This window comes from Plodia interpunctella, chromosome 8 (genome assembly GCF_027563975.2).
Source record: "Plodia interpunctella isolate USDA-ARS_2022_Savannah chromosome 8, ilPloInte3.2, whole genome shotgun sequence".
In the NCBI taxonomy this organism is placed as follows: domain Eukaryota; kingdom Metazoa; phylum Arthropoda; class Insecta; order Lepidoptera; family Pyralidae; genus Plodia; species Plodia interpunctella.
The window spans coordinates 4,796,129-4,821,891 of record NC_071301.1 but is presented as its reverse complement, the minus strand read 5'-3'; the positions used below and the strand labels follow the sequence as shown (position 1 = coordinate 4,821,891).

At 34.0% G+C, this 25,763-nt stretch overlaps 4 protein-coding genes across 4 annotated transcripts in view; 2 read left to right on the top strand and 2 right to left on the bottom strand.

Annotated features, from left to right (window-relative positions):
- Window positions 1-17,313, top strand: part of Dcr-2 (Dicer-2) — a 35,667-nt gene extending 18,354 nt beyond the window's left edge. The window contains exons 28-35 of the mRNA XM_053748330.1: window positions 10,951-11,142; window positions 11,911-12,015; window positions 12,543-12,698; window positions 13,225-13,436; window positions 14,047-14,128; window positions 14,762-14,833; window positions 15,102-15,286; window positions 15,654-17,313. Coding sequence (XP_053604305.1) covers window positions 10,951-11,142; window positions 11,911-12,015; window positions 12,543-12,698; window positions 13,225-13,436; window positions 14,047-14,128; window positions 14,762-14,833; window positions 15,102-15,286; window positions 15,654-15,810 — 1,161 coding nt within the window. The 3' untranslated portion in view covers window positions 15,811-17,313. The remainder of the gene's footprint in view (window positions 1-10,950; window positions 11,143-11,910; window positions 12,016-12,542; window positions 12,699-13,224; window positions 13,437-14,046; window positions 14,129-14,761; window positions 14,834-15,101; window positions 15,287-15,653) is intronic.
- On the bottom strand, window positions 492-8,206 carry LOC128671661 (juvenile hormone epoxide hydrolase-like). The gene is made up of 8 exons (XM_053748331.1): window positions 8,049-8,206; window positions 5,990-6,178; window positions 4,698-4,890; window positions 4,336-4,538; window positions 2,950-3,107; window positions 2,381-2,571; window positions 1,819-2,047; window positions 492-1,656 (listed from the first exon to the last, which is right to left on the bottom strand). Exons 2-8 carry the CDS (start codon window positions 6,176-6,178, stop codon window positions 1,416-1,418), a joined length of 1,404 nt encoding a protein of 467 aa, XP_053604306.1. The 5' UTR covers window positions 8,049-8,206; the 3' UTR covers window positions 492-1,415.
- Window positions 17,314-17,929: 616 nt separating the features above from the next.
- RpL18A (Ribosomal protein L18A) lies at window positions 17,930-20,047 on the bottom strand. The gene is made up of 4 exons (XM_053748332.2): window positions 19,927-20,047; window positions 19,334-19,510; window positions 18,585-18,764; window positions 17,930-18,125 (listed from the first exon to the last, which is right to left on the bottom strand). Exons 1-4 carry the CDS (start codon window positions 19,942-19,944, stop codon window positions 17,967-17,969), a joined length of 534 nt encoding a protein of 177 aa, XP_053604307.1. The 5' UTR covers window positions 19,945-20,047; the 3' UTR covers window positions 17,930-17,966.
- Window positions 20,048-20,752: 705 nt separating this feature from the next.
- On the top strand, window positions 20,753-25,564 carry Adck1 (aarF domain containing kinase 1). The gene is made up of 6 exons (XM_053748819.1): window positions 20,753-21,380; window positions 22,069-22,479; window positions 22,706-22,879; window positions 23,430-23,630; window positions 23,981-24,187; window positions 25,274-25,564. Exons 1-6 carry the CDS (start codon window positions 20,943-20,945, stop codon window positions 25,391-25,393), a joined length of 1,551 nt encoding a protein of 516 aa, XP_053604794.1. The 5' UTR covers window positions 20,753-20,942; the 3' UTR covers window positions 25,394-25,564.
- The last annotated feature ends 199 nt before the right edge of the window (window positions 25,565-25,763 follow it).

Below are 25,763 nucleotides of genomic sequence, written 5' to 3'. Positions count from 1 at the left end.
TATACTGACCAATTCCATGTTTAATAGAAGCACCTGGGTTCATATTATAAACTAGAATCTACGACTCCAGTGAATTATAAATATCTGAATCCAGTGAATTCCACCTTTATGGTGGAATGTTTGTAATCGGACGGATTTTATCAAAGATTATATATTAAGATATGATCCATCGTCATCGAAAATAGGCCTTAACAGATATGCCTTCACCACGTGAAGGTATGATATTACAATTTTTGCCGTTATAGTACAGCTGTTATGTTTGAATTCCACATCGAATGATCTAAAGTTCTTTGATTTTTATATCTCAAGTATTGTCTAGCTGGTTTCTTCACTGTATTCTTTTTTTTATTATATGTATTGATATTGATAGTAAGTAAACAATGTCCTCAAAATATAAATATAATATGTCAGTTGTCTATAGGCATTCTGAACACACATTTTGAATATGAGAAATTTTATTGTTATTTGAATATTTGACAAATGAAACAAAATTGTTACCAAAAATCATTTAATATTATTCTTATGTCTATTTGATCACATTCAGGCAAGGCTTAAACTTAATTATTTAAAAATACTAGCACATATTTCAATACTGAAAATGTTATATTATTATGTGCTTTAAAACTCGAAAAAAAGAATTAAAAAACACCCCGAAATGTACAAATATATTTCATTTAGGTATAGCTATAAGTCAAAGATCTCATTGAGCCATGAAAACTATAATGTTTGACCTCAATTACAATAAATTGTGGTAACAATATAATAACATCATTAAAAAAACCTAGCCAGCTAAATCTACAATTAACTTATTTTATTTTTTTAAAATAATTAAAAATACTCAGTCTATACAGCAATACAGTCTGAGAATAACCAACTACTTATCTAGGGTGCAATTTATACAGATAATATGAAGTACTCAATATATGAAAACTATCGTATTAATTTCAGAGATTTATATTAATTTTTATGTTTTGAAAATTACCTATCATAATTAATAAGCAACTATACGTATTTAAGGCTCGAATTGGAAAGCAGTTCTGTCTATGAAATGATTTTGTTTTGCGTATGAATTTTTTACATTATTAAATTTATGCGAAAAAAATAGTACGAGTGCCGTTCCTCTATTACTTCATCTTTATATTGTAAAATTACGACTTAGATAATACAACCCTAGTACTTAGTACCCGTAGTAGAGATCCAACTATATGTCAGTCAACTGATCAGTGATCGTTTACATAGTGTAATGATAGCTGTTGTATATTTTATATGAACCTAGGTCAGTTTACAGCCAATTAGTTCGATCAAGGTATAAAATATTTGGCCTTCGTTAATTATTAACTTAAGTTAAGCAGCCTTCTTATTGTGTATTAAAGTCTAAACTTACTAAAACGAGGCCTCGGTGGGGGAAAAAAAAATTAGCTAGAAGATTTAGTATTCCTATTCTTGTTTTTGCTATGGAAATCTAAGAACGCCTTTGTTGAAGCGAAGACCTCTTCTACTAACATATGCGGTGTTTGCAGAGCCGCAAAATGGCCGCCTACGCTAAAAGTGCTGGATCTCACCAGATTGGGAAACTTGTCTCGCAACATGCAATCCGGTTGATATAACACCTCGTATTTGAAGTTCACCACTGCTGTTGGCACTGGTGTGGGGATTCTGAAATAATAAGATAAACATTGTATATACATCATTTGTTCCACATATTGGTTTCAGCGAATTTAACTGGTTTGGTGAGACTTTTACTGCTTACAAATGTTTGCTTGACATTAATTTTATTACTTTCCAATATCTGTTTTAATTATTTATTTAAATACTCACTCATGAAGTATGTTAATCTCATAGCCTCTCATTCCCTCATAGTAAATCCTACTGGAAGTCACTATGCAGTTGTTTGCCCACGCTATGGTTATTGTGTCCAACACGTCGTCCAAATTCAAGTTCTCTATCCCCGTGTGAGGAGTGTCCAATTGGTCTCTGTTACTACAGATGCCCATCTTCTCTATGATGTACGCGGCGAGACCCACGGGTGAATCTGTTAGTGCTACGCCTGAAATAGCATAAGTAAAATAATCTCTACCTAGAATTAAACAAACTCGTTCTCCGAGTCCGTAGCTAGGTTTACCCCTTCGCTAAAAAGAAAGCGAAATACTTATAATAAAATTAGATGGACTCGGATTCCTAGCTAGACTAAGTCGACCGCACAGGAGAATAAGTAGCAGCTGTCATACATACATAAATTACTCCGAGCAAGGCCGGCCACGTCGCTAGTTAAAAATAAAGTCTAAAGGTGTTAGTAAAATATAAGAGAAGAAATTATATGTGGCCGAACTTTTCAAGGATCTTTTATCAGCTAAAATATTTCTAGGTTTTGTCAACTCACCGATAGTATCTGGCTTCGTAGCCTGCATGTGGAAATATCCACTTTCTCTCATTATATAGGACAACAGCCCCAGCATGGGATAAAGCCTGTCCTGGTATTCCGCATTCACTACTAGTCTCGGGAAAAACGCTCCTATTACGAACTTTGCGAAACTCTTCCGCTTAGACGAAAGAGGCATATTTGTATGGAACCTGAAAGACATTGATGTCTTAAAAAAAAAACAAACTTGTTGGTGAAACTGTTTTTAAGACTACTGTACTTACTGAAGGATTACTGTAACAACAGTATTTGTCTGTAATCTTTTATTATTACTTTGCTATCTTAATATTTCTCACTGATGTCTTAAAAAAAACAAACTTGTTGGTGAAACTGTTTTTAAGACTACTGTACTTACTGAATGATTACTGTAACAACAGTATTTGTCTGTAATCTTTTATTATTACTTTGCTATCTTAATATTTCTCACTGTAATTTTAGGATGTTCCTAAATCATGTTTGGAGTCCTAATTCATTTTTCAGATTCATGTAGTATTCAAGTCATACAAAATAGTTAACAGAGTTACATTTACCCTAAAATTTCATCGGGGAATATAGTGGCCATGTGTGTGGCACACTGCGAACCCCAGTCTCCAGCCTGAATGTAGTATTTCTGGAAACCCAGCCGTTTCATCAGATTCCTCATCATTATCCCAATCTGTACAGGATTCAAGCCTCTTTTGTTGGTGCCCTGGAATCAAATTGCATAATAGATATTTTATGTTTGGATTGCTTGATTGGATTGGATTAATTTATGGCTGCCCTGTCACATAACATTTTGAAACAAAAATTTAAATAATTGTCTCGATAGCTCATTATTAGGTTGTTGCATAGATTCTTTTCCCGCAGTCGAGTCCTGATTATTTTTATCTTATTAACGTTTTGTGTACGATATAATTGTTGTCATAGTTTTATTATATCTACATATATTAGCATGTAATTATTTAATTGAATATTATTTATGAATCAAAGTAAAACAGATCTATCATGACAGTGGGTATATTATGATAAAAGCGTGCAAATTTTGATTGTTGTATACGAGGCACGATGTGAAGCGGAGCGTGATAATAAAGCCGAGTACCTATGTAACGATCAATGCACGCCACGCATCCTATTAATATTATAAATGCGAATGTTTGTGAGGATGTAAATGTGTGTATATGTTTGTTACTCTTTCCCGCAAAATCTACTGCACTGATTGTTATGAAATTTAATACACGGGTAGAATATGGGGTAGGTACTTTATATCTCGAAATTCCCACGGGAGCGAAGCCACGGGGCGCAACTAGTAATATATAGTTGCTGATCTGCAAGTGGTCCTGCGTTTTATTTCAAACGTAGTACTAGTAATTAGCTAAACAATTTAACGAAGTTCATGTTCATTCACAACCATGTGTGGTCAGATCTTCTCTAGTTAGTTGTAAATCGCTCAAACAGATCTATAAAAAACGGCACGTGTAAGTATCGAGTCATTCAACTGTTGACGGAAAAATACCTATTATCTCGAATACGTGTGTGAATTTGAATTCCGTTTAGGAGTAAAAAAACTGTTTTTGTCACTGTTTGTTATTTTGAAATCCTACAAATTTGTTACTCTTTCAAGTAAAATTACTGACCGGATTGTTATGAAATTGGGTACAAGCGTAGAATATAACCTGGACTAAAAGATAGGGTACTTTTAACCCCAAAATTCCCACGGGAACGAAGCCCCGGGGCGCAGCTAGTAAAACATATTTCTTTTGTTACCTAGATGACAAATTAAAACTTTACTTAAAATAGTCAGCAACAAGATAGGATTTTTTCGTCCTGTAATCGCATAGATCAACAAAAAGAATTAAATATAATAACCTGCCTATAAATTTTTGCAGTGACCTACTTAGATACCGTTTTTGGAATTTAAATTTATCAATCAAAATTACCTCAGAAAATCCGAACCCTGGTAGATCCACAGCAACAACCTCGTATACGAAATCATATCCATCTTTTTGCGACGTTAACATCGGTATAACTCTGACAAACTCCTTGGAAGAACTGGGCCATCCGTGTAACATTAGCAGTGGAAGCACCTTAACGTTGGGGTCCTTTATCTTGGGCTTCTCCCAAATGAAGTGCAAGTCCAAACCTTGAAAGAAAAATGTAGCTTGTAAATGATAGAAAAAATATTCTGAAATTTGTAACCCACAGAAAAAAAATACTACGAGATAAATGCCGCGAAACAGAACTTGACGAAGCTAGCTGCCAACAATAAGCGTTTATGAAAAATATTATCGATAAAATATACCTTGTATTCTAGTTTTGTAGTGAGAGAATCTGTTCAAAAGCTGAGCCCTTTTCTTGAAGTCGTACCTCTCCAGCCAATGGGTGATAATTGTCTCCAAATATACCGTGTTCATTCCGTATTCAGACTGCACTCCTTCCAAAGGCTTTGTCAAGGGCCGGCGATTGCGTAACCTCTGCTTTAAATCCAGGACCATCTGTAACGAGAATTTTTACCGTTTTGACTCATGTAAACAAGCAGCAAAAAGCCTTTGTATTTTATGTATGTCATGACATATTTGTTGTTTCTCTTCTTAAAAAAAAAACAATATTTTTAAAATATTTGTGGATATTTATAGGCCTTCTGCCTTCTTCATAATCTTTTTCCTTATAACAGAAGGTCGTCGTCATTACGTGGAATGAAACACAACAACTTTCTTGGCGCTATTAATGGAGTGGTTTGCTATTGCCTTCTACATTTTACACACAAGTTGATAATCAACCAAAGGGCAGGTTTCCTCACGATGTTTCCCTTCACCGGAAGCAAGTGGTGTGCGATGAAAGAGTCAGATTTGTATTTAAACTAATGTGGCATGAATAACATTCGAACCTGGGACCTTTCAGTTCACAGGCGCGTCTTAACTATACACCACCACCGCTTCAAATATATTTAGGTACCTACGTAATTTTTGTTTTTCGAATTTTAGTGAATGTCTGGCTATGAATTAGCGCGATGGTCGATATGAAATTAGCGGGACAGAACGGATTCCTCGTAAGATTGTTATACATAGTTGTAATGAGAGTAGTGGGTAACCGTTACGTTATCTGATGTAGTAACGTACCGGCGCCATAATACTTTTCATGTAATACGTTGATTGCTCAAAATAGCTTTCTTCAGAACAGAAAATAGATTTTTCGCTACCAAATAATTAACAAAAAGAATTATGTTTTTTTTAAAACAACAAAATAAAAGCAGATGGCGTCTTTACTTTTCTATTCATCTAATTGCGTCTCACCCACGGTTCCACTACTATTTTGGTATAATGAAACACCTTATATTTATTTTTATTTTATCCGTGAATTAAATTCTATGTAAATATGTCCACTAATTTTGGCGTGACATCCCTAAATTTTCCATCTCGCATACTTCCAAATTAATATTTATGAACATTATATGACAGTTTATTTTTCCATACAAAACTGATAGTCAAATCCTTAAAACTAATGATTCGGTATTCAGTGAATAACATGTGACAATAGTAGGAATATCTAGAAAAAGAGAGAAGATAAATTAGAAGGAAAAGCTAGAAAACTTACTGTATCATTAAAATCTAAATGGAAGGTTCTGACGGAGGTGTCTTCCTGGCGCGGCCTCGGCCCGATGCCCCACCATCTCTGGAAGTCGAGATTAGGCTTATCTGGTATCACCTGGACGGCATACATGAGGAGAACGCCTGACCCAATAGCGACGACCGCCACCACAGACGACATTATCTTGTGCAACATCTGGAAACCAAATAAAATTTAATTTTACAAACAATTCTATTGATAAAATAAATAATAAAAAGGCAAACAAACATACAGATATTTTTTTAAATTCTTACACTATTACTGTTTCTTCGGCGCCCTAAATTATTTTTTTGTAAATATATTATGTACAAACTTTTATTATATGTATTAAATACTTTTTTTTTATTTAAATACTTTTCATAATACACAGGTAAATTTAAGGTAATAAAGACTTAAGAAAAATAAAATTATTTTTTCCGTATGATATCATCAAAGGCAATCCATACTAAAGTTTCTATCGTATATAGAAACTTTAGTATGGAAATTGTCAATGAAACAGTAATTCACCAAGGCGTCAAAAAAAATTCTTTTAGACTCTTCATTGTGATCGCTGTTATCACCAGATGTAGGCTCAATTTCCTGTTAACGCACAACACAATACAACAATTTCCACATTTCCACAATCATTTTACATAACCATGGGATGGACACAAACGAGTCATAAATCTCAGTCATTTGGATTATATGAATTATTGATTTTATAAATTAAAGATTGGTAGGTGGTGGTGATATAATATGGTATTGTGGGACTTCCTTCTAAGGACATGGCATTACTTTCTCTACAGTTTATACACAATTTTACGAGATAAGCTCACGTGAAATCTACATTTGTCGTATTCATTAAATTGATAAGTTAATCTGCGATAATTCAAATACACGTTTTCGATGTTAAAATGTATACTATCGAAATTATGAGCATCCTATTTTTGTTTGTTTGTTATCTCTTTATTGTACAAAGAAACAAAGAAAACATATACATAAACATATAAAAATAGTTAAAAAAAGGTTTTAGTTCGTTTTAACCGAAAACATTTAGGTATTTTTTATTTTTTTAGTACCGCAGTTCGCTCCCATGGAAATTTTGTGATTCTATTCAGGCTATAATATATAAAAAGTTACAAACAAAATAACCAGTTGCAAAATTTTCAAATCGGACTAGTAACTAGGTATACCCCGTTTGTTTAGGAACTTAAAAAAGTTAACAAACATAATATGTATATTTTTATTAAAATATGTGTAGTCTTTATAATTTAGAATTAATTAATTAATCGATGTGCAAATTTTGATTTTTATATTGTGTGGGTATCTTTACTTAAATATATACCTAATCAAATAGAGTTTAGTTAGTACCTATACGTATGACCGTTAGCACGTTCAAAAAATCAAACAAACTCGTCAACTTTATAATCTTTTACATTAGTATTCATTTTTTTAAATTTCATTTATTTAAATTTAAACTAATATGTTTTATCACAATTTTGATTTATAATTTCACACACAATTTTGCATATGAAAATTTAGTTTTTTCTCACACGTTTATGCTTTGTCACAGTTTTTTGTTTTTAAAATATTATTATAAAGAAATATATTTAATGAATATTATACACACCTATACGAAATAATGCAATAAAAAACGCCACGTTTTAATTTTATTTTTATTTTGTGGGTACAATGGTTTTTATATCGGTCTTTTAAACCTTATACATTTTTCACTATTAAACTTGTTTTCTCTTGTTAAAGAATTATTTAAAATAAATTTTAAATTGATTTTCGAAATGTTTGTATTATGATATACATTTAAATAGTTGAAGTATTAAATATTTATCTCAATTTTTACCATTTTTATAAAATTATTATCATAAAATAATTCTTACATCCAATATATCATTTTACATCCATTTACTTCAAAATAATAAAATAAGGAATTATTCAAAGTTTTATGTATTAACGATATTCTTCATAATATAGATAACAGGGAATAAACCACATTAGAAACGAGAATAGATATAAAATAAATATAAATTACCTTGAGGGTCACTTAAAATATACAGGGTCACTATAATAAATTTATTAACAAAGATCGCGGCTCCTTAGTTTCATTAATCTCATGTACGCAGGCAACACGCGGAAACGTTAACACATGGCACCGTACTGAAGCATTGAGCGCATAATTCACTGAACTTGAGGCCAAAATCGTAACACAAAATAACGAGATTATGGAATCGATATGTCATATAAGTGTGCTACGCGTCAAATCATATATACGGTGGGTATGGGTCGGAAAAATATACGATTCAAGGATAGTTTTTAACAAATATTGATAATAATGGACATGTTCTCTTTTGTGTTTAAAAAGTGGACATACAATACCTACCTTCATTTGTCATGAATGTATTTATCGTGAATTTTAGTGTCTTTTATTTGTTTATCTTCCTTTTCGAAATTAATTATTGTGTCTGTATAACACAATATCTACAGTGATGAAAGTGAACAACAACTATATTATAAGTTTCATTGACTTGTGTGTACACCATGATACCACATCAATGCCCATAAAATTTAGTTGTGTGTGTGTCAATATTGTTTAACCCAAATAGCTATATCATAATTTGGTAAAATCTATACTATTAGTATAAAGAGGTAACCGTTTGTGAGTTTGTGACTTTGAGAGTTTGTATATTTGAGGCGGGTAATCTCCGAAAATAATGAACCGATTTCAAAAATTCTTTCACTATTAGAAAGGTACATTATCCAAGATTGCTATAGGCTACATTTTATCTCAAAATTCCCACGGGAGCGAAGCCCCGGGCAACATCTATTCATTATAAAATTATCTAATGACACGAACAGCGAAATAATATAGGTAAAATAAAAAAAAATATATTAGATATATGTTATTTACTTTTTATATTTTTCAAACTTCTGATACATGAAAACTATTACGAACTATTACAAAAAGAATATCGTTATAAGTACTATATTCTGTATTCTTCATAGTTTGTACTATTTACCTAGTCGCTTGCGAAGAATATCGTTATAAGTACTAATATCTGTATTCTTCATAGTTTGTACTATTTACCTAGTCGCTTGCGAAGAATATCGTTATAAGTACTAATTTCTGTATTCTTCATAGTTTGTACTATTTACCTAGTCGCTTGCGGGTCATAATACGGCCTCGACATTGCCAAAATTTATTATACAAAGCACAGGTGTATCTGACTACCGCCTACGTGGTTTTTTATTTATTATTAAACGTTATTTCACCTTGTACAGAATGTTTTTAAAATTATTTTTGTATGAAACTATGTACCGTGACCTCGATTATTGTAGATTGTCTGTCCACAACTCGTTCATTTAGTGTAGGTACTGCAGTGATTCTTGATTAACGGACTCCGGATAGAAATGATTCCAGTCTTCTTTTAACTTCAAACTTTTAACTCCTTATTAAATGAGATTGCCTATATATTTAATTTAAAATTACAGGAGTATTATTGTACAGTTAAAATTGTATTACTATCTGTACCGGAAATTTCTTATATAATTTTATAGAGACTCGGTAATTTTATAGAGACTGAATGAATGAACGAATGAAATGAATTAATTAATGATTTATTTGAACAACTCAACGTACGCTTTTTAACATACAAGTAACAAAAATTATGTAATATAGGTATATTTCTTTCAATTACATTATTTACCTATTAGTCTTCTCTGTTCTACGCACTTAGTATAATAAAGGAAGTGTCGCTTAATTTTTTCCCATCCTTCTTTGTCTCCTTAGATTTACAATAAGTGTGACTTACTTACTATTCATTAGTACCAACATCAGTTCGCGTAAACATATACCTACATATATATGTAGGTACAATAACTTGAGTAGGTACAATAACTATTATCCTTATACAAATGATTTTTTCTGATATTTCAGCGTAGTACATATTTAAAATAACAGGCCTGTTTCTTGTGACAATTGAGGCTGAACAAGTTAAATACACAAATATAATACACGAGTAAATAACACAGAAATTCTCATATATTTTTTAGTCAGGAGTTTATGTTTTTAACCAGTACCTACACCATGAAATCTTGTATTTTTGTCATGTAAATTTGTGTTTGTACTCAATGTTTTACTATGACATTACAATTCGTGTAAATTCACTTTATAAATAGGTACATAATCTACCGGACCTACTGATTAGATTACCTGTGTTTCCATTGTGTTAGGTAGGTACTTTAATGCCAAAAAGTCGTCCGGCCTTCGGCCAATAACACTGAATGACTGGTAGATTACCCTCCACTAATCATTATTGCAACAAGATATCTCCAACGGCACGTATATGAAATTACTACCGATAAAGTCTGTCTATGCTTCCCAAAAGTCTTGATCGCTCACTTCTTACGAGTAGCAAAATTATTGGAGTTATTCTCGTTTTAGTATGAATTTTAGTGAGGCTACTTCAACAATTTTTTTTACTATAAAGTTTAAATTATATACCGACTAATGGAATAAAGATGAAAAGTTTGTATGTTAGTGGTTAGCGCGCTCGGCCTCTGATAGTGGCGGTGAAGACACTTGGTTGGTCATTGAATGGGTGACCAAAAATGTATTATATTCAGCTCCTCCGTGCTTCGGAAGCCACTTTAGCCGATGAATCCGGTTGATGTTGATGATAATTATAACTACATATAGTATACACAAAAAAATATTTGAAAAATAATGTGTTTGATTACAAAACTATTACCTACAATTTTTGTAATCAAACACACGCATTATGTTAACTTTTGAGTAGTTCAGAACCATGGCATCGCTGCCGTGGCAATTTGCCCGTCCCGGCTTCGCTGGCTTTCGCCTATCTCTGTGCCAAAATTCATCAAAATCGGCCCAGTAATTTCTCGAGTAAATTTATTACAAACAAAAATCTTTACAGATCCGGCCGTCTTTCCTCATTGGCATGCAGTTTTCTCCGGAAGAGGTCCTCTCGGGTGAACTTTCGGATGAAAGTTTGGCGTCGGTTGACATCAGGCATCAGAATTACGACGGCGTGGCAGAAAGAGAGCCTGCGGGTTTCGTAACCAATTCCATGCAGTGCTACGTGCAGGCCCAGGCCGTTTCAGACAAGGTAGGTGGTCTTGTCATCGCAGGACATCTTAGTAGTAGTTATTATATTCTATTCTTATGTATTATTCGTTACAAATAAATTACACTTAATTTACAAACAAAAAATGTCTTTATGCTTAATAAATACTTTATAAATATCATGATATAATAAGAATTGTATTTTGGCCTCAAGTTTAGAGTCATCAAGATTTTCTAAGTCCCGATGTCTATGGCAGATATCAGACGTAGCATTTTGTTATACATAGTACACGCGAAGCACCATTACAATTAAAAAGGAATCGACTATCAGGAAAAGACATTCTAGATTAATCTGCCATCCATACTATCTTAGAATTGTAGTGCATTCTCACCATTATATTTAAGTAAGCTCGGTTTGTTTTCGTATGGTACCAGCCTTTTATTATTCTACCCGCGTCCGAACGGAAAGAGCAATCTTTGCAACTACAAAAACACAGCTGGCAAACGTGTTTTAAGTGAAATAAATTATACTCAATGAATAGTACAATATTCTTTGTTTCCTAAACAGAAAACATCACAAAAAAATTATAGGCACAAGGCGGACTTATCGTCAAAGCGATCACTTCCAGTCAACTTTACGGTGTAAGGAAAAGTAATAATAAAGCGGAAAAAAGACCTTAAAAAACCGTTTTTCACTAACGAAGAAAAAAATTAAATATAAAAAAATATTTTTACTGCAATACATTTTTTATAACTTAGTATACTTATACCAAATCTATATTTACATATAAGTATTTTATTCCTATTCCAGTCAGTGGCGGATTGCGTGGAAGCCCTTATCGGCACATATCTACTAAGCGACGGAATATTGGGGGCAGTAAAAATTTTGGAATGGTTCAAAGTTCTGCCTCAACAGGTATTCCTTGTAAAAATTAGTTTAGTTAGTAACTAATACGAGTAAACGTATAGCAGTCAGTAGGCGTGTGTCAAAACCGTGAATGCAAGTGAGGCATGTGAGCAAGAGAGAGAGAACACAAGTAGTTTTGTCTTCTTGTTATATACCTTATGTGTGTGTTATAGACGACGCCCCTCTGTGGATCGATAGATCCCAAGTTCTACTCGTGCCACATGAGTTTGTTTACCAATCTGACTCATGTATAGTAGTTTTCATACACAATCACCTGCTTCCGGTGAAGGAAATAAAATAAAAGACATCGTGAGGAAACCTGCACACGGGTTGATTATTAACTTGCGTTTGAAATGGAGAAGGCAATGGTAAACTACTCCATTAATAAAGTACCAAGAAAGTTGTGTGTGTTTCATTCCACGCGATGACGACGACCCTCAGCCATGAGGAAATACAACTACGAAGAAGAAGATATACGTTATATTTTAATATTTACTTTTTTATTTCTCAAAATTAATTTCGTATTAATTTTACAGGACAATTTCGTTGAACTATTACATAAGGCAGTCCCTACGGCGCAAACTGAGGGCAGGGCGAAGCCCGAGGAAATTGACTTCCTTTTGAACAGTTGTTCTAAGGACATAGAACGCATACTTGGTTATAAATTCAAGGACACGTCATTTTTGTTAGAAGTAAGTATATTTGTTTGGCTATTTGTAAATTAATATATTTTATTGACAAAGATTATTTTCTAAACTATCTGCCTACTACTGGAATACTTCCCCTTCCAAAAAAGAGAAATATACTTATGTACAAGAATATTAGAATATTAGTAATTATTCTATATAGAAATTTGTTCTTGTCAAATGTACAGTCTATTAAAAATATTTAATGCCACGAAATAATAGAAGGGTTTTTCTTTCAAAAAAATTAAACCGACTTTCTATTTCTTGAATGGAAGTCGGTGCTAAGATTTTTTCAAATAAAACAAAAATATTTTAAATCGGTTCACAATTGTATGACGGAGAAATCGTTGAACATAAATTAAAAAATATATATACACCCGAACATTCTACCTCCTTTTTTGGAATTCGGTTAAAAATAATGAGGGCGCTGTGTCCTTTTGGTGAAAATCCGTTTTTTATTCCTTATAATTGACTAATTTAATTGACTGATTTCAATATTTTTTAATATCCTTGATTTTTCTTATTTCTATAGGCGCTGTCACATCCATCGTACATCCGCAACCGCCTGACGCGGTCGTACGAGCGACTAGAATTTCTCGGCGACGCCATTTTAGATTTCCTGATCACATGTCACATATTCGAGAACTGTGAGAACTTGAAGCCGGGAGAACTGACTGATTTGCGATCGGCTTTGGTGAATAACGTTACGTTTGCGTCGTACGTCGTCAAGCTAGGACTTCACAAGTAAGATATGTTTTTACTCTCCGCCCGCGCCAAAAATACCCTATGATCATTCTCCTTCCAACTATCTCCACATAAAAGTCACATTAACTCATTGCTCCGTTTTGACACAAAAGATAGACATCTCGACATTTATTATATTATTAACGGCCCATTCCAGCTTTGCTTGGGTAAAACCATAATAAATTATCCTCACCTCCGTAATTTCTAATCCTTCCACAGGAGTCACACTATCTATTTTAAAAACCTGAATCAAAATCCGTTGCGTAGTTTTGAAGATCTAAGCATACATGGGTGAATTTCACGAGCGTTTTCAACTCAACTGCGGTCTGTCATTAGTGTTTATTAAATTGTAGTATTATATACAGTAATCAATTTAATTATCCTATTTTATAAATAAGTAAAGTACTGGTATGTACAATGTTAATTTTATAAATGGTTAATTTTAAAAAAAGATTCCTTATTAAAAAAGTGTCGGACACTAATGAAACGCTACACGTCACGTTCAAACGTTCGTGAAGTTCACTCAAATATGGACTGACAGCGCGAAACGACTTTATTTTATACTATGTAAAGATTAGTGATTACCATAGGATAAAACTTACTTTTTCAGATACATGTGCTCGCAACTCAATCCGAAATTGAACAACGCCATTATTGCCTTCGTGGAACACCAGGAGCAAAGAGATCACGAGGTAATTCTGACTCCATTTTACAAGCTCTTTATAATATTACGCTATTAGTGTAAATGACAGACGCCAACACGAAAGCATGAACTTTGCGTACTTTGTTTATTATATTATATTTACGAACTTCTAATGAAAAACCACCGTAATGAAAAACCAGCAATGTATGCCAAAGCCGCCAAAGTTCGGCGAACTTGTTCGCTATAGTGAGGGGCCGGCATTAGGTAGTATTGTAGTTTTTCATTACACAAAATGTAGTCACAATTTTGGGTAAGGATTGTGATTGATTGTGCCACCGTTTTCGATTTAGAAAGTTACGGTAACTGTTTTCAATAGAAAGTAATATACTTTCTCATAAAATCTTTAATCTAGTGTAGCATAATCTCCTATAATTTACACTATAATAGTTAATTTTATATTCGATATTGGCATAATATATTGTTTCTATGGATTAAAAAAAAATGTACACTATTAATCGAAAGAAATTGATAAAAATGTGATGATGGCGCTAGTGAGCGGGGTTGGCTGAATCTTAATACTAATTTTGGAAAAAAATGTAAGCGCATGCATACGGATAAACTGACGGTATCACTGGCACCGTCTTTGTTCTTGTTCGTGGTATTATATATTTTTTAATTTCAGATATTGGAAGATGTCCTATACCTCATTGACGAAGAAGACTGCCAAATCGCTGAGTATGTGGAGGTGCCGAAGGTAAGCCATATATTCAATGCTCTGCTTTTCCTGCCAGCTGTTCTCTCAAATATTGTGTTTTTCACACATGCTTTTACGGATCCGGTAATTTGTCTTATAAAAAGAATAATTCAAATCCATATGCGTATTATCTATACACATACACGTAGTAAAGCGACATTTTACACTTGACATAAAACCGGCAATAACATCCATCCAATTTATCCCGATATTCCCAAGGGAACAAAGGCCCGGGGCGCAGCTAGTAATAATATATTGATGTTCGCAGGTCCTCAGCGACATATTCGAGTCGCTAGTGGGCGCCATCTACCTGGACTGCGGCGGGCAGCTGCAGACGGTGTGGGCGGTGGTGTACCGCGTCATGTGGCACGAGATCGAGATGTTCTCGCGCCGCATCCCGCAGCAGCCGGTCAAGACGTTGTACGAGAGGATTCACGCTTGTCCCGTGTTCCAGTGAGTATGAGTTGACATTCGAATGGCTAGTAGGCGCTATATACCTGGACTGCAGCGGTATGCTGCAGACCGTGCGTATCTATTTGGGGCAGAACAGCTGGAGCGATTTTGATCTTGTTTTTTTAAAATAGTATTTAATCGAGAGTTTTCTTAGCTATGTTTAAAAAATGTGTGTTCAGCCGTTTGGAAACCAGTCAGCTCTTTCTAGTGGAAGAGAAGATGCCCACACCGTCGGAATCGGAGTGTCTTAAACTTAAATTTATTTTTGTTTATATAAGATTCTATTAAAGCTATCATATTATGAGCCTTGGTCACTTGAATACATTTTCAATCATTATTTAATTCAATTGACATAATCAATCTCCAGGACGGCGAAAGTAGCAGACACGGCGGTGCCCCGCGTGATGATTCCGGTGACGATCAGCAAAGAAGGCCGCCAGCTCACTGTGTACGGGTTCGGGGGAAACAAGTTCCAAGCCAAACGCGCCGCCGCCAAACTGGCGCTCAGAGTACTCAGTCTTTAAACTGACAACAACGGGCCCTACAGTCCGTCTATACCAGCTGATAGACTTGAAATCGAATTTACTTTTTTTTTTTAATATTATGCTAGCTATTTTATACTAAGCACATTTCTTATTATTAGGTTTAGTTATTCAGTTATTTATGATTTCCATTGTATTTTTCTAAAAATGTATAATTAAAAAGACCGTCATTATATAGGCCTATAAAACACCAACAACCTCGTAAGACTGGACTGAAAATCTGACATGGAACTCGTTGGAATTTTTTTGATGATGAATGTGTGTGTGCGTAGTGCGACTTTGCTATTTTTACATCTCACCATCGAATCGATTCGAAGTGAGACGCAGCACCAATCACAGTGCGCCATTGTGACGCGACGATAACCATACCTATGTAATTGATTAGCTGCGTCTCACTGCGAATAGTCTCGATACTGAGAAATGTAAACCCACAGTTCGCCCTCATTCGTTCGCCATACATCGAGAAAAGGAAGTAACAGATTCTGACGAGGGTTAAATGTGAATCGTACTCACTTTCGAGTACGTACATAGTGCTTTATACGACACCTGCCTACGCGAAAAATAAAAAAAATTAAATATCCCGAGCAGGTGTCGCATAAAGAATATTGAACATAAAAAAAAATAAAAATTAGTCCTGTTTTATTTGCTTGTAATCGATGTTTTTGTCATTCACTGTTCAGACTAGTTTTAATAGCATGCCTGGACAAACAAACTATATAGGTGGTACATAAGAGATTATGTACCACCTAAACACAGTTATTGCAATATATATTTTTGTGTTTAAGATTTGAGTTCAAGCCGACGGAAAAGAAGCATTTATATTTTTACGATGAAATTATTTTATTCATAGTTTTCATTAATTTAGTATTTTTTATTACTTTCGCATATAATCCTGTAATATGTAAGATATAGATGGTTGAAAATCCCGCCACAAATATATGCAGTTGTAACAGGCAGACAGACAAAAAATATTTATTTGGATTTCTGTACCTTCAAAGCAGCATATTTAGGAATTATTTTTCATAAATTAAAAGACAAGATATTTTATTTGCAAAAACAATGCCGGCTAATTGCTGTGCAAACAGTGTGAGCAGACATAACAGACTAAAAAAAAAAACTATAGCTCTCGATAACGGTAGTGCTACACCTATAGGTAAAGTTTGATAAATTTTCACGTCGCACATGTATAAACAGGATGCTATGCTATGAAAATGTGCAAATTCATTCACGCTAGGACTAATGCGTCGTCCAATTTCTTGTTTGTAACCGCATGCAACGCGATTGACTGAAGGTTTGCGCAATAATTAATTTCCTTCATTCTCTTTTTTTGCAAGAATATTCACAAATTATCTAGATTAGCATAATTTACTTTTAAGATAATACCATATTTTAATATATTAGAATAAAATGTTATCATCTTGAAAATACATACTCATTAAAGAGGATGTTGACTGAAGTGAAAATTAAATCTTAAGTACCCACATACCACTCTTTTTTTTTTTAAATCTCAATATGTACCTCTCGCATAGGTATCGCAAGACACATTCTTTGTTAAATTCATTCAGTTTTATTGGTGGATTATACTTATCCTTTGCCCTAGGAATAGGCAATAAACTACCGGGTAAATAATACGCACGAACGTTTCGCCTGTGGAGATTACGCGTGAAATAAAAAATACCTGTCCAATATTTCTTTTTGAAAGAGAAAATAGATAAATATTGCACTGTCGTGCCCCAGGCCCTATTAATATTTCAAAAATATAATACAATATTCTTCTTCTATCCTATATAATAGTGAAGATTTGTAAGTGTTAATTTGAGGCCGACATATCATGGTATAATCGACGATGAGATGGAATGTTTTTTCGTCTGTATAATCCCATTGAATACAGTCTAGTCCAGATAAATAATTTTTAGCAAGAACGGCGCATTCCATATAGGTTTCTTTGTACATGATGCTATTATTCAACGGTGCAAAAGGCATATCATATAAGCATATCATTCAGTATTTTTATTTTGGAATTGGAAAAAATGTGTGGGATTGCGCCACTCTGCATATGACGGCAAGAGCAATTTATTATGTTAAAAAAAAAAACGAAATGTCCACGTTACATGGATTTTATTGTTAACCGCATAAAATTACAGGAAGTATGTGCTTGGCCTCTTATACGCGAAGGTGTTGAGGCGTTTGTGGTGGTGCACGCGCTTGGGCAGCGGGAACCGGATGTGGCTGTTGTGGAACTGCTTCACCTGGGGTCGCCGGCACGCCGACGCCTTGATCACCTCCACTTTGATTATCTGTGCAGAATAAATCAATTTAAATGCTGGCATGTTACAAAGTATTATCACGGACTCTACGATAAAAGTGCCGCGGTAATGCTGATCTATAAATAGCAGATCCACCTTGTTGTTAAGTTGACATAGGGGATTTAGGCTGGGCCGACTAGCGGCCCAGGAGTCCCACGCTCAGTGCGTGACAAGCATTCCCCTGGGCAAACAAAAAAAAAAGGGGATTTAAAACATATTCTGGTCAAAAAACTAGTATTTTTTTTTGCTTGGTCACATCCTTCTAGAACCAACAAAAACAAATTTGACTATTTTCGTCAGCATATAAATATTTTAAAAGCTGGCTGGGAATATTAGAATTTATATACTAAATTATATTAAAATCATATCCACACATTCTTCCAACTTCACAAACTTTCACATGCACATCACATGTGATTGAGTGTGGCACACAACTAGTGAATTCTATACCTGAATGGAGTGTGCGCGTGCTCTGTGGCGAGCGCCCATGTCCCGGTAGCACTGAGTGACGGCGCCGCCTACACTGAGGTCGCGGTATTCACGGTACATATTGTGGACACCTGACCGTGATTCATATCGCAGCCATATACCAAAGTTCTTGATCTTGATGGGGCTCTTTTCTGGGATTTCCTGGAAATTAATTGAAGTATTACTTGTTTATTACGAACAAAAAGTTTATGTAAATATTCTGATTAGATAAAATTATTAACTGAAAACAATGTTATGAATCTCTGTTTATATTAAAGTAGTGTTTGCCCATTAGTGGTTTAACATTATTCCAGGAAGAAAAGTACTCTTTGTTTGTAGTATGTAGATCAATACTTCATCAAACTATATAAGTATATGCAAAGTATCATGTAGAGTAGAGGTAACATACTTTCACATTTATAATATTAGTCAGTACCTACCCTATTTATCCTATTAAACTCCTATTCCTTTTATTCTAAATAAATAATTGTTGACGGCTTCTGAGCTGGTGGCGGATCAGATAATTGGGTTGGAATATATTTCCACTTGTCTATCCTAACTTTGAGGGCTTTCTTACTTCCTGACATAGTGTATGTGTTTTGATGAATTACATATTTGATACTATTATCCACAAATCTCTTAATTTCACAGAATTAAACTATGGTATGTCATAAAGAAATGAAAAATCGATAAGGAAACAATATTTCATCATATCAAATAACTAGACAAACCTTGATAGAAACAATTTCACCGGTAGTTTTCTTGAACTTCTTCAGTTGTCGCAAGAAATACCAGAAACGGGATTTTGCGACAATAGGGTCTGGAGAGAAGATCCTCATTTTGTATAGTGGAGGCTTTGGCTCGGTCCCCGAGGGGAGCTTGCGGCCAATGACCTCGAATTCTTTCAACTGAAATCAATAATGACACAATATCAGCCATTAAGTAGAAAACCATGTAGGTAGATGTAGAGCATTGTACAAGGAGACACTTCACTATCACAACACGACATAACCTAAAAACCGACCGTATTTGTCATTCTATTGTTATTATATAAAACGATAACTTATTGAAAATATACATCACCAGTACATCTATTTAAAAACTGCTCTTATGTTAAGACTTAAAAAACAGTATTATTCGTACAAATTTACAAAAATGCTAGTTGTCACAATAGGAGCGACAACGTGTACTAAAGCATACCTTGCATTTACTATATTATTCACAACAATTAATACACAAATCACTGTATATGGTTACCGCACTGTAAAAATTGCCGTATTATTGTATTTTCTTTCACAATTCTCTTTATTTATTGGAAACTCACCTCTCCTTTCGCCTTCATTTTCAGAAGATTTTACCTAAAAGAACTGTCAACGGAAACGGAACATTCAACGAAAAGGAAAATGGTGGACAAAATAGGTGTTACCATTTGTAATAATAAAAGCGCGGCCGCACATTCCGGTTTCTAAATTGGGAATCAGAATAGGGAATAATTTTTTTCTTAATTAATATTTTTTTGCGTAATATAGGGAATATTAAGCAAAGCTCTGCGCAGATGGCGCTACTGGTACAACTAAGGTACACAAACGTTGCCAATGGAGGTAAAATGCGCTAATTTTCAATATTATTGCAGATTTACGACCAAAAATACCTTCTACGCAATCGTGGTGCAAGTTTAAAAGAAAAATGGAAGGATTTAGTTGATTATCCTGAAAATAATAACACTATTTTAGGTTAGGTATGTTCTGCATTATTTGGTCACCGGTGGTCATAAACTGATATAAACTTGATTTTGACTGAAGATCTTTACTGGCTCGAAAATTTTACAGCGTGAGGTGATATTTTAACAAACGAATGCTTACATAATGAAAGGATTAATAATTTACTCTAAAATAAATGTTTTAATTGACATAGCAAAAGGTAGCAAAGCTTTTGAGTACCCAACATACAGTGCTGTACTCTCAACTCTGGCGGGATAAATGAGCAGTAATACTCCCTATAGTAGGTACTACGAAGTACTTATTAAATCCATGCTATTCTCTCAGCAACCTCTAAGCCAATGACCTTATTCCATTCTATGTTATGTGTCAATGTCACACATCACATGCTAATTTCTTGTCCTGTATATTCGTCATTCAATCAGTGAATAAATAGGTAGGTAAGTGTAAATGTAGATAAGTAAGTATATTCAGTCTTCAGTGTCTTCTTGTCTTGTATGTCCTGTCACCTACCTACTTTGAAAAGTAGCAGAGCACAAACGCAGTCGAAATTGATTACTTTTGGGGAGAAAGTTGTAAACCGTCTTTATTTGTGAAATTATGTTTAAGTAGAAATAGTAAAATGTTTTCTCGTAATATCGGCCGTTTAATGAAATACGGTTTATATGGAAGTGTGGGTATTGGCGGTACGGTAGGTTTGCTAAAGGCGCAAGAAGATGATATTGCAGCCATCACGGTCGTGAGGATCATAAGGACGGCTAAAACTGCTCTGGAAATCGGCAGAATTTACAAGACAATGCTGTATAGCAAAGAGTGGGACACAAATTCCGAGGAGTACCAAGAAATAAGAAGTCTAGCACACCAGTTCAGTGCTGAAAAACTTCTTGATCTTTGCATAGCAAATAGAGGAATTTATATAAAGCTTGGTCAACATGTAGGTGCATTAGAATATTTAGTTCCAAATGAGTATGTTCAGACCATGCAAATTTTACACAAAAATGCACCAAAAAATTCAGTAGAGGAATTATATAAGGTTATAGAAGAAGAATACCACAAACAGGTAAGATTAGACTTACCTATTTTATTACATTTGTAATATATATTATAGTGATAATGAAGTGGGATAATGCTTGAAAAACATGAGGATTCTTACAATTTCATCCTTGATTAGGAACATAGGTAGTCAATATACTTTATTTCATTGGGTCCTGTTAACTGCTTTTCTTTCTCTAATCAAGCCAACATTGAATCACATGTATTGCTTTAAGTTATACTATAAGTTATACATTAATGTACTTTTATTTGAGCAAGTATAGTTCCTAATAGGTATCAGAAGGATTTAACTACCTACCTACAGCAAAAGTTGTGCAAGCCAACTAATTAACTCATCTTCACCTGTGAAAATCTCTGCAAAAGTGGAACAGGCATTACAGTCTATTGGGGGTAGATTTTTTTGAAAAAGTGGATAGGGTAATAAAGTTTGAAAGGGGTCTTTAACTTCATACATACCAAATTTCATCACACTTGGTCCAGGGGTTAACTGAACAGACAAATAGACAGAAATTAGGTAGTATGGATAATAAGTTATTAGGTAGGTACTGGGTACAGTACCTACCTAATATCTTATACTTTATAATTGGGCAAAGGTCAAAAATTAACTTAGAAATACATAATTATAATGTTATTTTACATGGAATTTTTGTCAATTTGTTTTAATTTTAATTATCATTTTTATAAATTTATTTTAGCCAGATGAATTGTTTGATGATTTTGAACCTGAGCCACTTGGCACAGCGTCTTTAGCCCAAGTTCATAAGGCTAAACTTAAAGATGGTACTGTTGTAGCTGTGAAAGTACAACACTCTTTTGTCAAGAACAATTTTGACATGGATTTAAAATGGATTGAATTTGTGTTAAAAACTATGATGAAAATATTTCCCGAGTTCAAAATGCAATGGCTAATAGATGAAACTAAAAAAAATATAGTAAAAGAACTGGATTTTTTGCTAGAAGGAGAAAATGCAGACAAAGTAGCAAAATTATTCAAACATTACAAGTGGTTGAAAATACCAAAAATATATAAAGAATTTAGCACAAGTAGAGTTCTTGTTATGGAGTATATAAATGGAGGAATGGTTAATGATATAAATTACATAAAAGTAAGTTAATTTTAAGTTCAGACTTATTTGGTTCATTTTGTATAGCTGTAAAATATTGAATTAAATTCAGTATGTATTGGAAAACAAAATATTTTTATCTAGACTGAAGTACATTTTTGACGTATTTTCTTAGATCCAGTCATATAAAATAGGTTAATATATTTTAAATAATTGATATGTTGAACATGGCTTTCTGTTCACATTTGCTATCAATAAAATATTTCAGGAGCATAAGATAAACCAATTTGATCTTTGTGAAAAGATTGGAGACCTATACTCCAATATGATATTTGTGACTGGGTTTGTGCACAGTGACCCACATCCTGGTAACATCATGGTGATAAAAGAGCCTGGAGACAAAGAAGTCACCCTTTGTTTGTTGGATCATGGTTTGTATGCTGTAAGTTTGGCAGAAATTGTATTTTATTGAAAATTCAAATAATTTATGACGATAAAAAGTTCCATGGTCTGAAAATATATGTTTACCACTGTTCACCATGACATATTAATTTGACATAAATTTGTTGAATTTTGCCTGGATTTGCAATATGTACTTATTTTTACTATTATTTACCCTTTCAGTGAGAAAGTTTTTTATCTATAAAAATAACTAACTTTATGGTTATAGAAACTGCAGGCCTACCATCAACTTTTACAGAATGATTCCAATGCAACTCAATTCAATTTAGGAACCTAAAATGAATCTCATTCATACAAAAAATTAAGTCCATGGTATGAATTTGCGATGCAGTTCACTTTAGGTCGTAAAGTGGATCGCGTTAAGAGATGATGGTAAGCCCCCTATTTAGATAAGTAAATAAAATCCTGATACACTTTACAAACTTAAATATTTGTACATTACTATATTTTACATTGATTTTTCAATGTAATATATCAGAAGAAGTGGACTTACATGGTACATATTAATTTTCTGAATGTTCTAATTCCAGCAACTAACTGATGATTTTAAGTACCATTACTCAAAACTATGGTTGGGTATTCTGTCTCGCAACACAGAACAAATGAGGATTCATTCGGAAGCCATGGGAATACGAAAGGAGCTGTACGGTCTCTTCGCATGTATAGTAACAGGACGCACGTGGGAAGCGATCATGCAAGGAATTGACAGGACTAACCCGTCAGCACGAGAGGTAGATTAAATATTCTATAACATTATACCTAGCTGTAGTAAACGACTGATACCAGAAAAGAATAAGGCCTAGAACAAGATCGTCAGATGATTTAATGGCAGTTGTCAAGAAATTGCACGAAAAGATCAAAGAATGCATTGAAGTATTTAGTAAAGGCTTTTGCCCAGCAGTGGGACTTAAATTAAAAAAGTTGAAGCATGAAGATTACCTCTACAATCTACTACAATACATAAGTGAAAAATTTACATTTGCATATATGTATATGACGTCATCAATAAAAGGTACATGGTTTTACCTGTTTATTCTCATTATTATGAATTATTCATTAACACTTATATTTTTCTTTCCAGAAAAGAATATTCCAAGATCATCTACCCAGTTTTATCCATCAAGTCACGCAATGCCTAGAACACGTCGATCGTCAAGCGTTATTAGTCTTCAAGACAAATGATTTGATAAGGAGTATAGAGTATGCCTTGGGAACAGACAAGCGAATGTGTGGATCTATTGTAATGACGAAGTATTGTCTGCATACTGTTTATAATTATGATAGCAGGGTGAGTATTCAGTATTATAATAAACTAGTTACCTATCGTCGTTTGGCAAAAAGTAGCCTATGTCCTATATCATACCACACCCCATCCATCCACACAAAAACCCGCATAAATATCAACGCTCTAATATTGGGTGCTACCTAAATATATTCTTGCCAGAACCGAGCCACTTTGATGGCTTCATCGACTGCCCGAGTACAGGTATTTGGACACTCGGGACAGGCGAAGAGATGAACCATTGATTGTGGGGAGAAGCTATTGCACATGTTCTGAGTCTGGTCAAGCATTTATAATACTAGTATGGAGTTATGGATTATTAGCTGCATCCCGGGGCCTATTTACTGCTGGTATTAAGATTCGTAGTAATATAGACGTTTCTAGAAAAGGTAGGTAGTGCCCTTGCGCTTCGCTTGGCTTGTCTTTCCACTACCGTGCCACCAGATAACAGACATTGATGAAAACCACGTATCCACTAATAAACAGCAAAACTCATTCTGTAGGTTTGAGTTTTTTTTATTTTTTAAAAGTGAGATTTTATTCAAGTCTCCAAAAGACATCTGTCAAGATTTTTATGATTACTTACCGACATCTTGTGGCAAGTAATCGCATACACATTAGTGAGCTAATTGTTAACCAGTGTGCAGGTTTGCTCACGATGTTTACCTTCGCCGGAAGCAAGTGCTGGTCAATGAAAACTCGAGTACTATATATGAGTACGATTGGTATACAAACTCATGTGGCACGAGTAGGATTCGAACCTGGGACCTTTCGATTTCAGGAGGAAGGTCTTAACCATTGGACCACCGCTACTTAGTTTTTTACTTTAGAATGAACGATAGACGAGGTCATTCACGGTCAGAGATTAGTAAAATGGTTAATGCAAAATAGTTTGACTCTGTATACATTGTACAGTACATGCAAATATTTGCTCATACTTTCTTTTCGGCCCCGTAGCATCTTGTTTGAATATGAGAAAGTGAAATGGCGTCATAAATAAGTATACTAGTTTATGACTAGCTGGGTACATTTGCGAAATCTATCCAACATATACTCACGTGTTTTTGATAAAACATGTTTTTTTCATTTCAGCATACTTCACGAGCTTTACAACCTTTGGTGACGGCAAAATACGGGTGGTCGTTATTAGCACTATATTTATTTAGTATTTATTTAAGACTAATAGAAACTTGGAGAAAATGCTGTTTATAATAGAAAATTATTATAACATAGCAAAAATGGCCTTAATCGAATCTTGTGTACCAAAGTCTTTATTTATTCATTTCAGATGTCTATATACATGTATACTGGGTATATTATAATGGTTAGAAATATAGGAGGATCGAGAACAATAAAGCATGATTTGTGCTGTGGTTTCATAAACCTTTTAGTGTATATTATTTGACTATGGATTTAGTATGAAAGGCAATGTTCTGTGCTAGCAGCTTCACTTAAATACATGCTGATTAAAGGTTTTTCTATTTCAATTTGAATAATTGTGTACATTTTCAAACAATAATTGTGTTATAAAATCTTGGCTTACCATTTAATTTAGTCTAATTTATTCTCAATTAAGTGCATA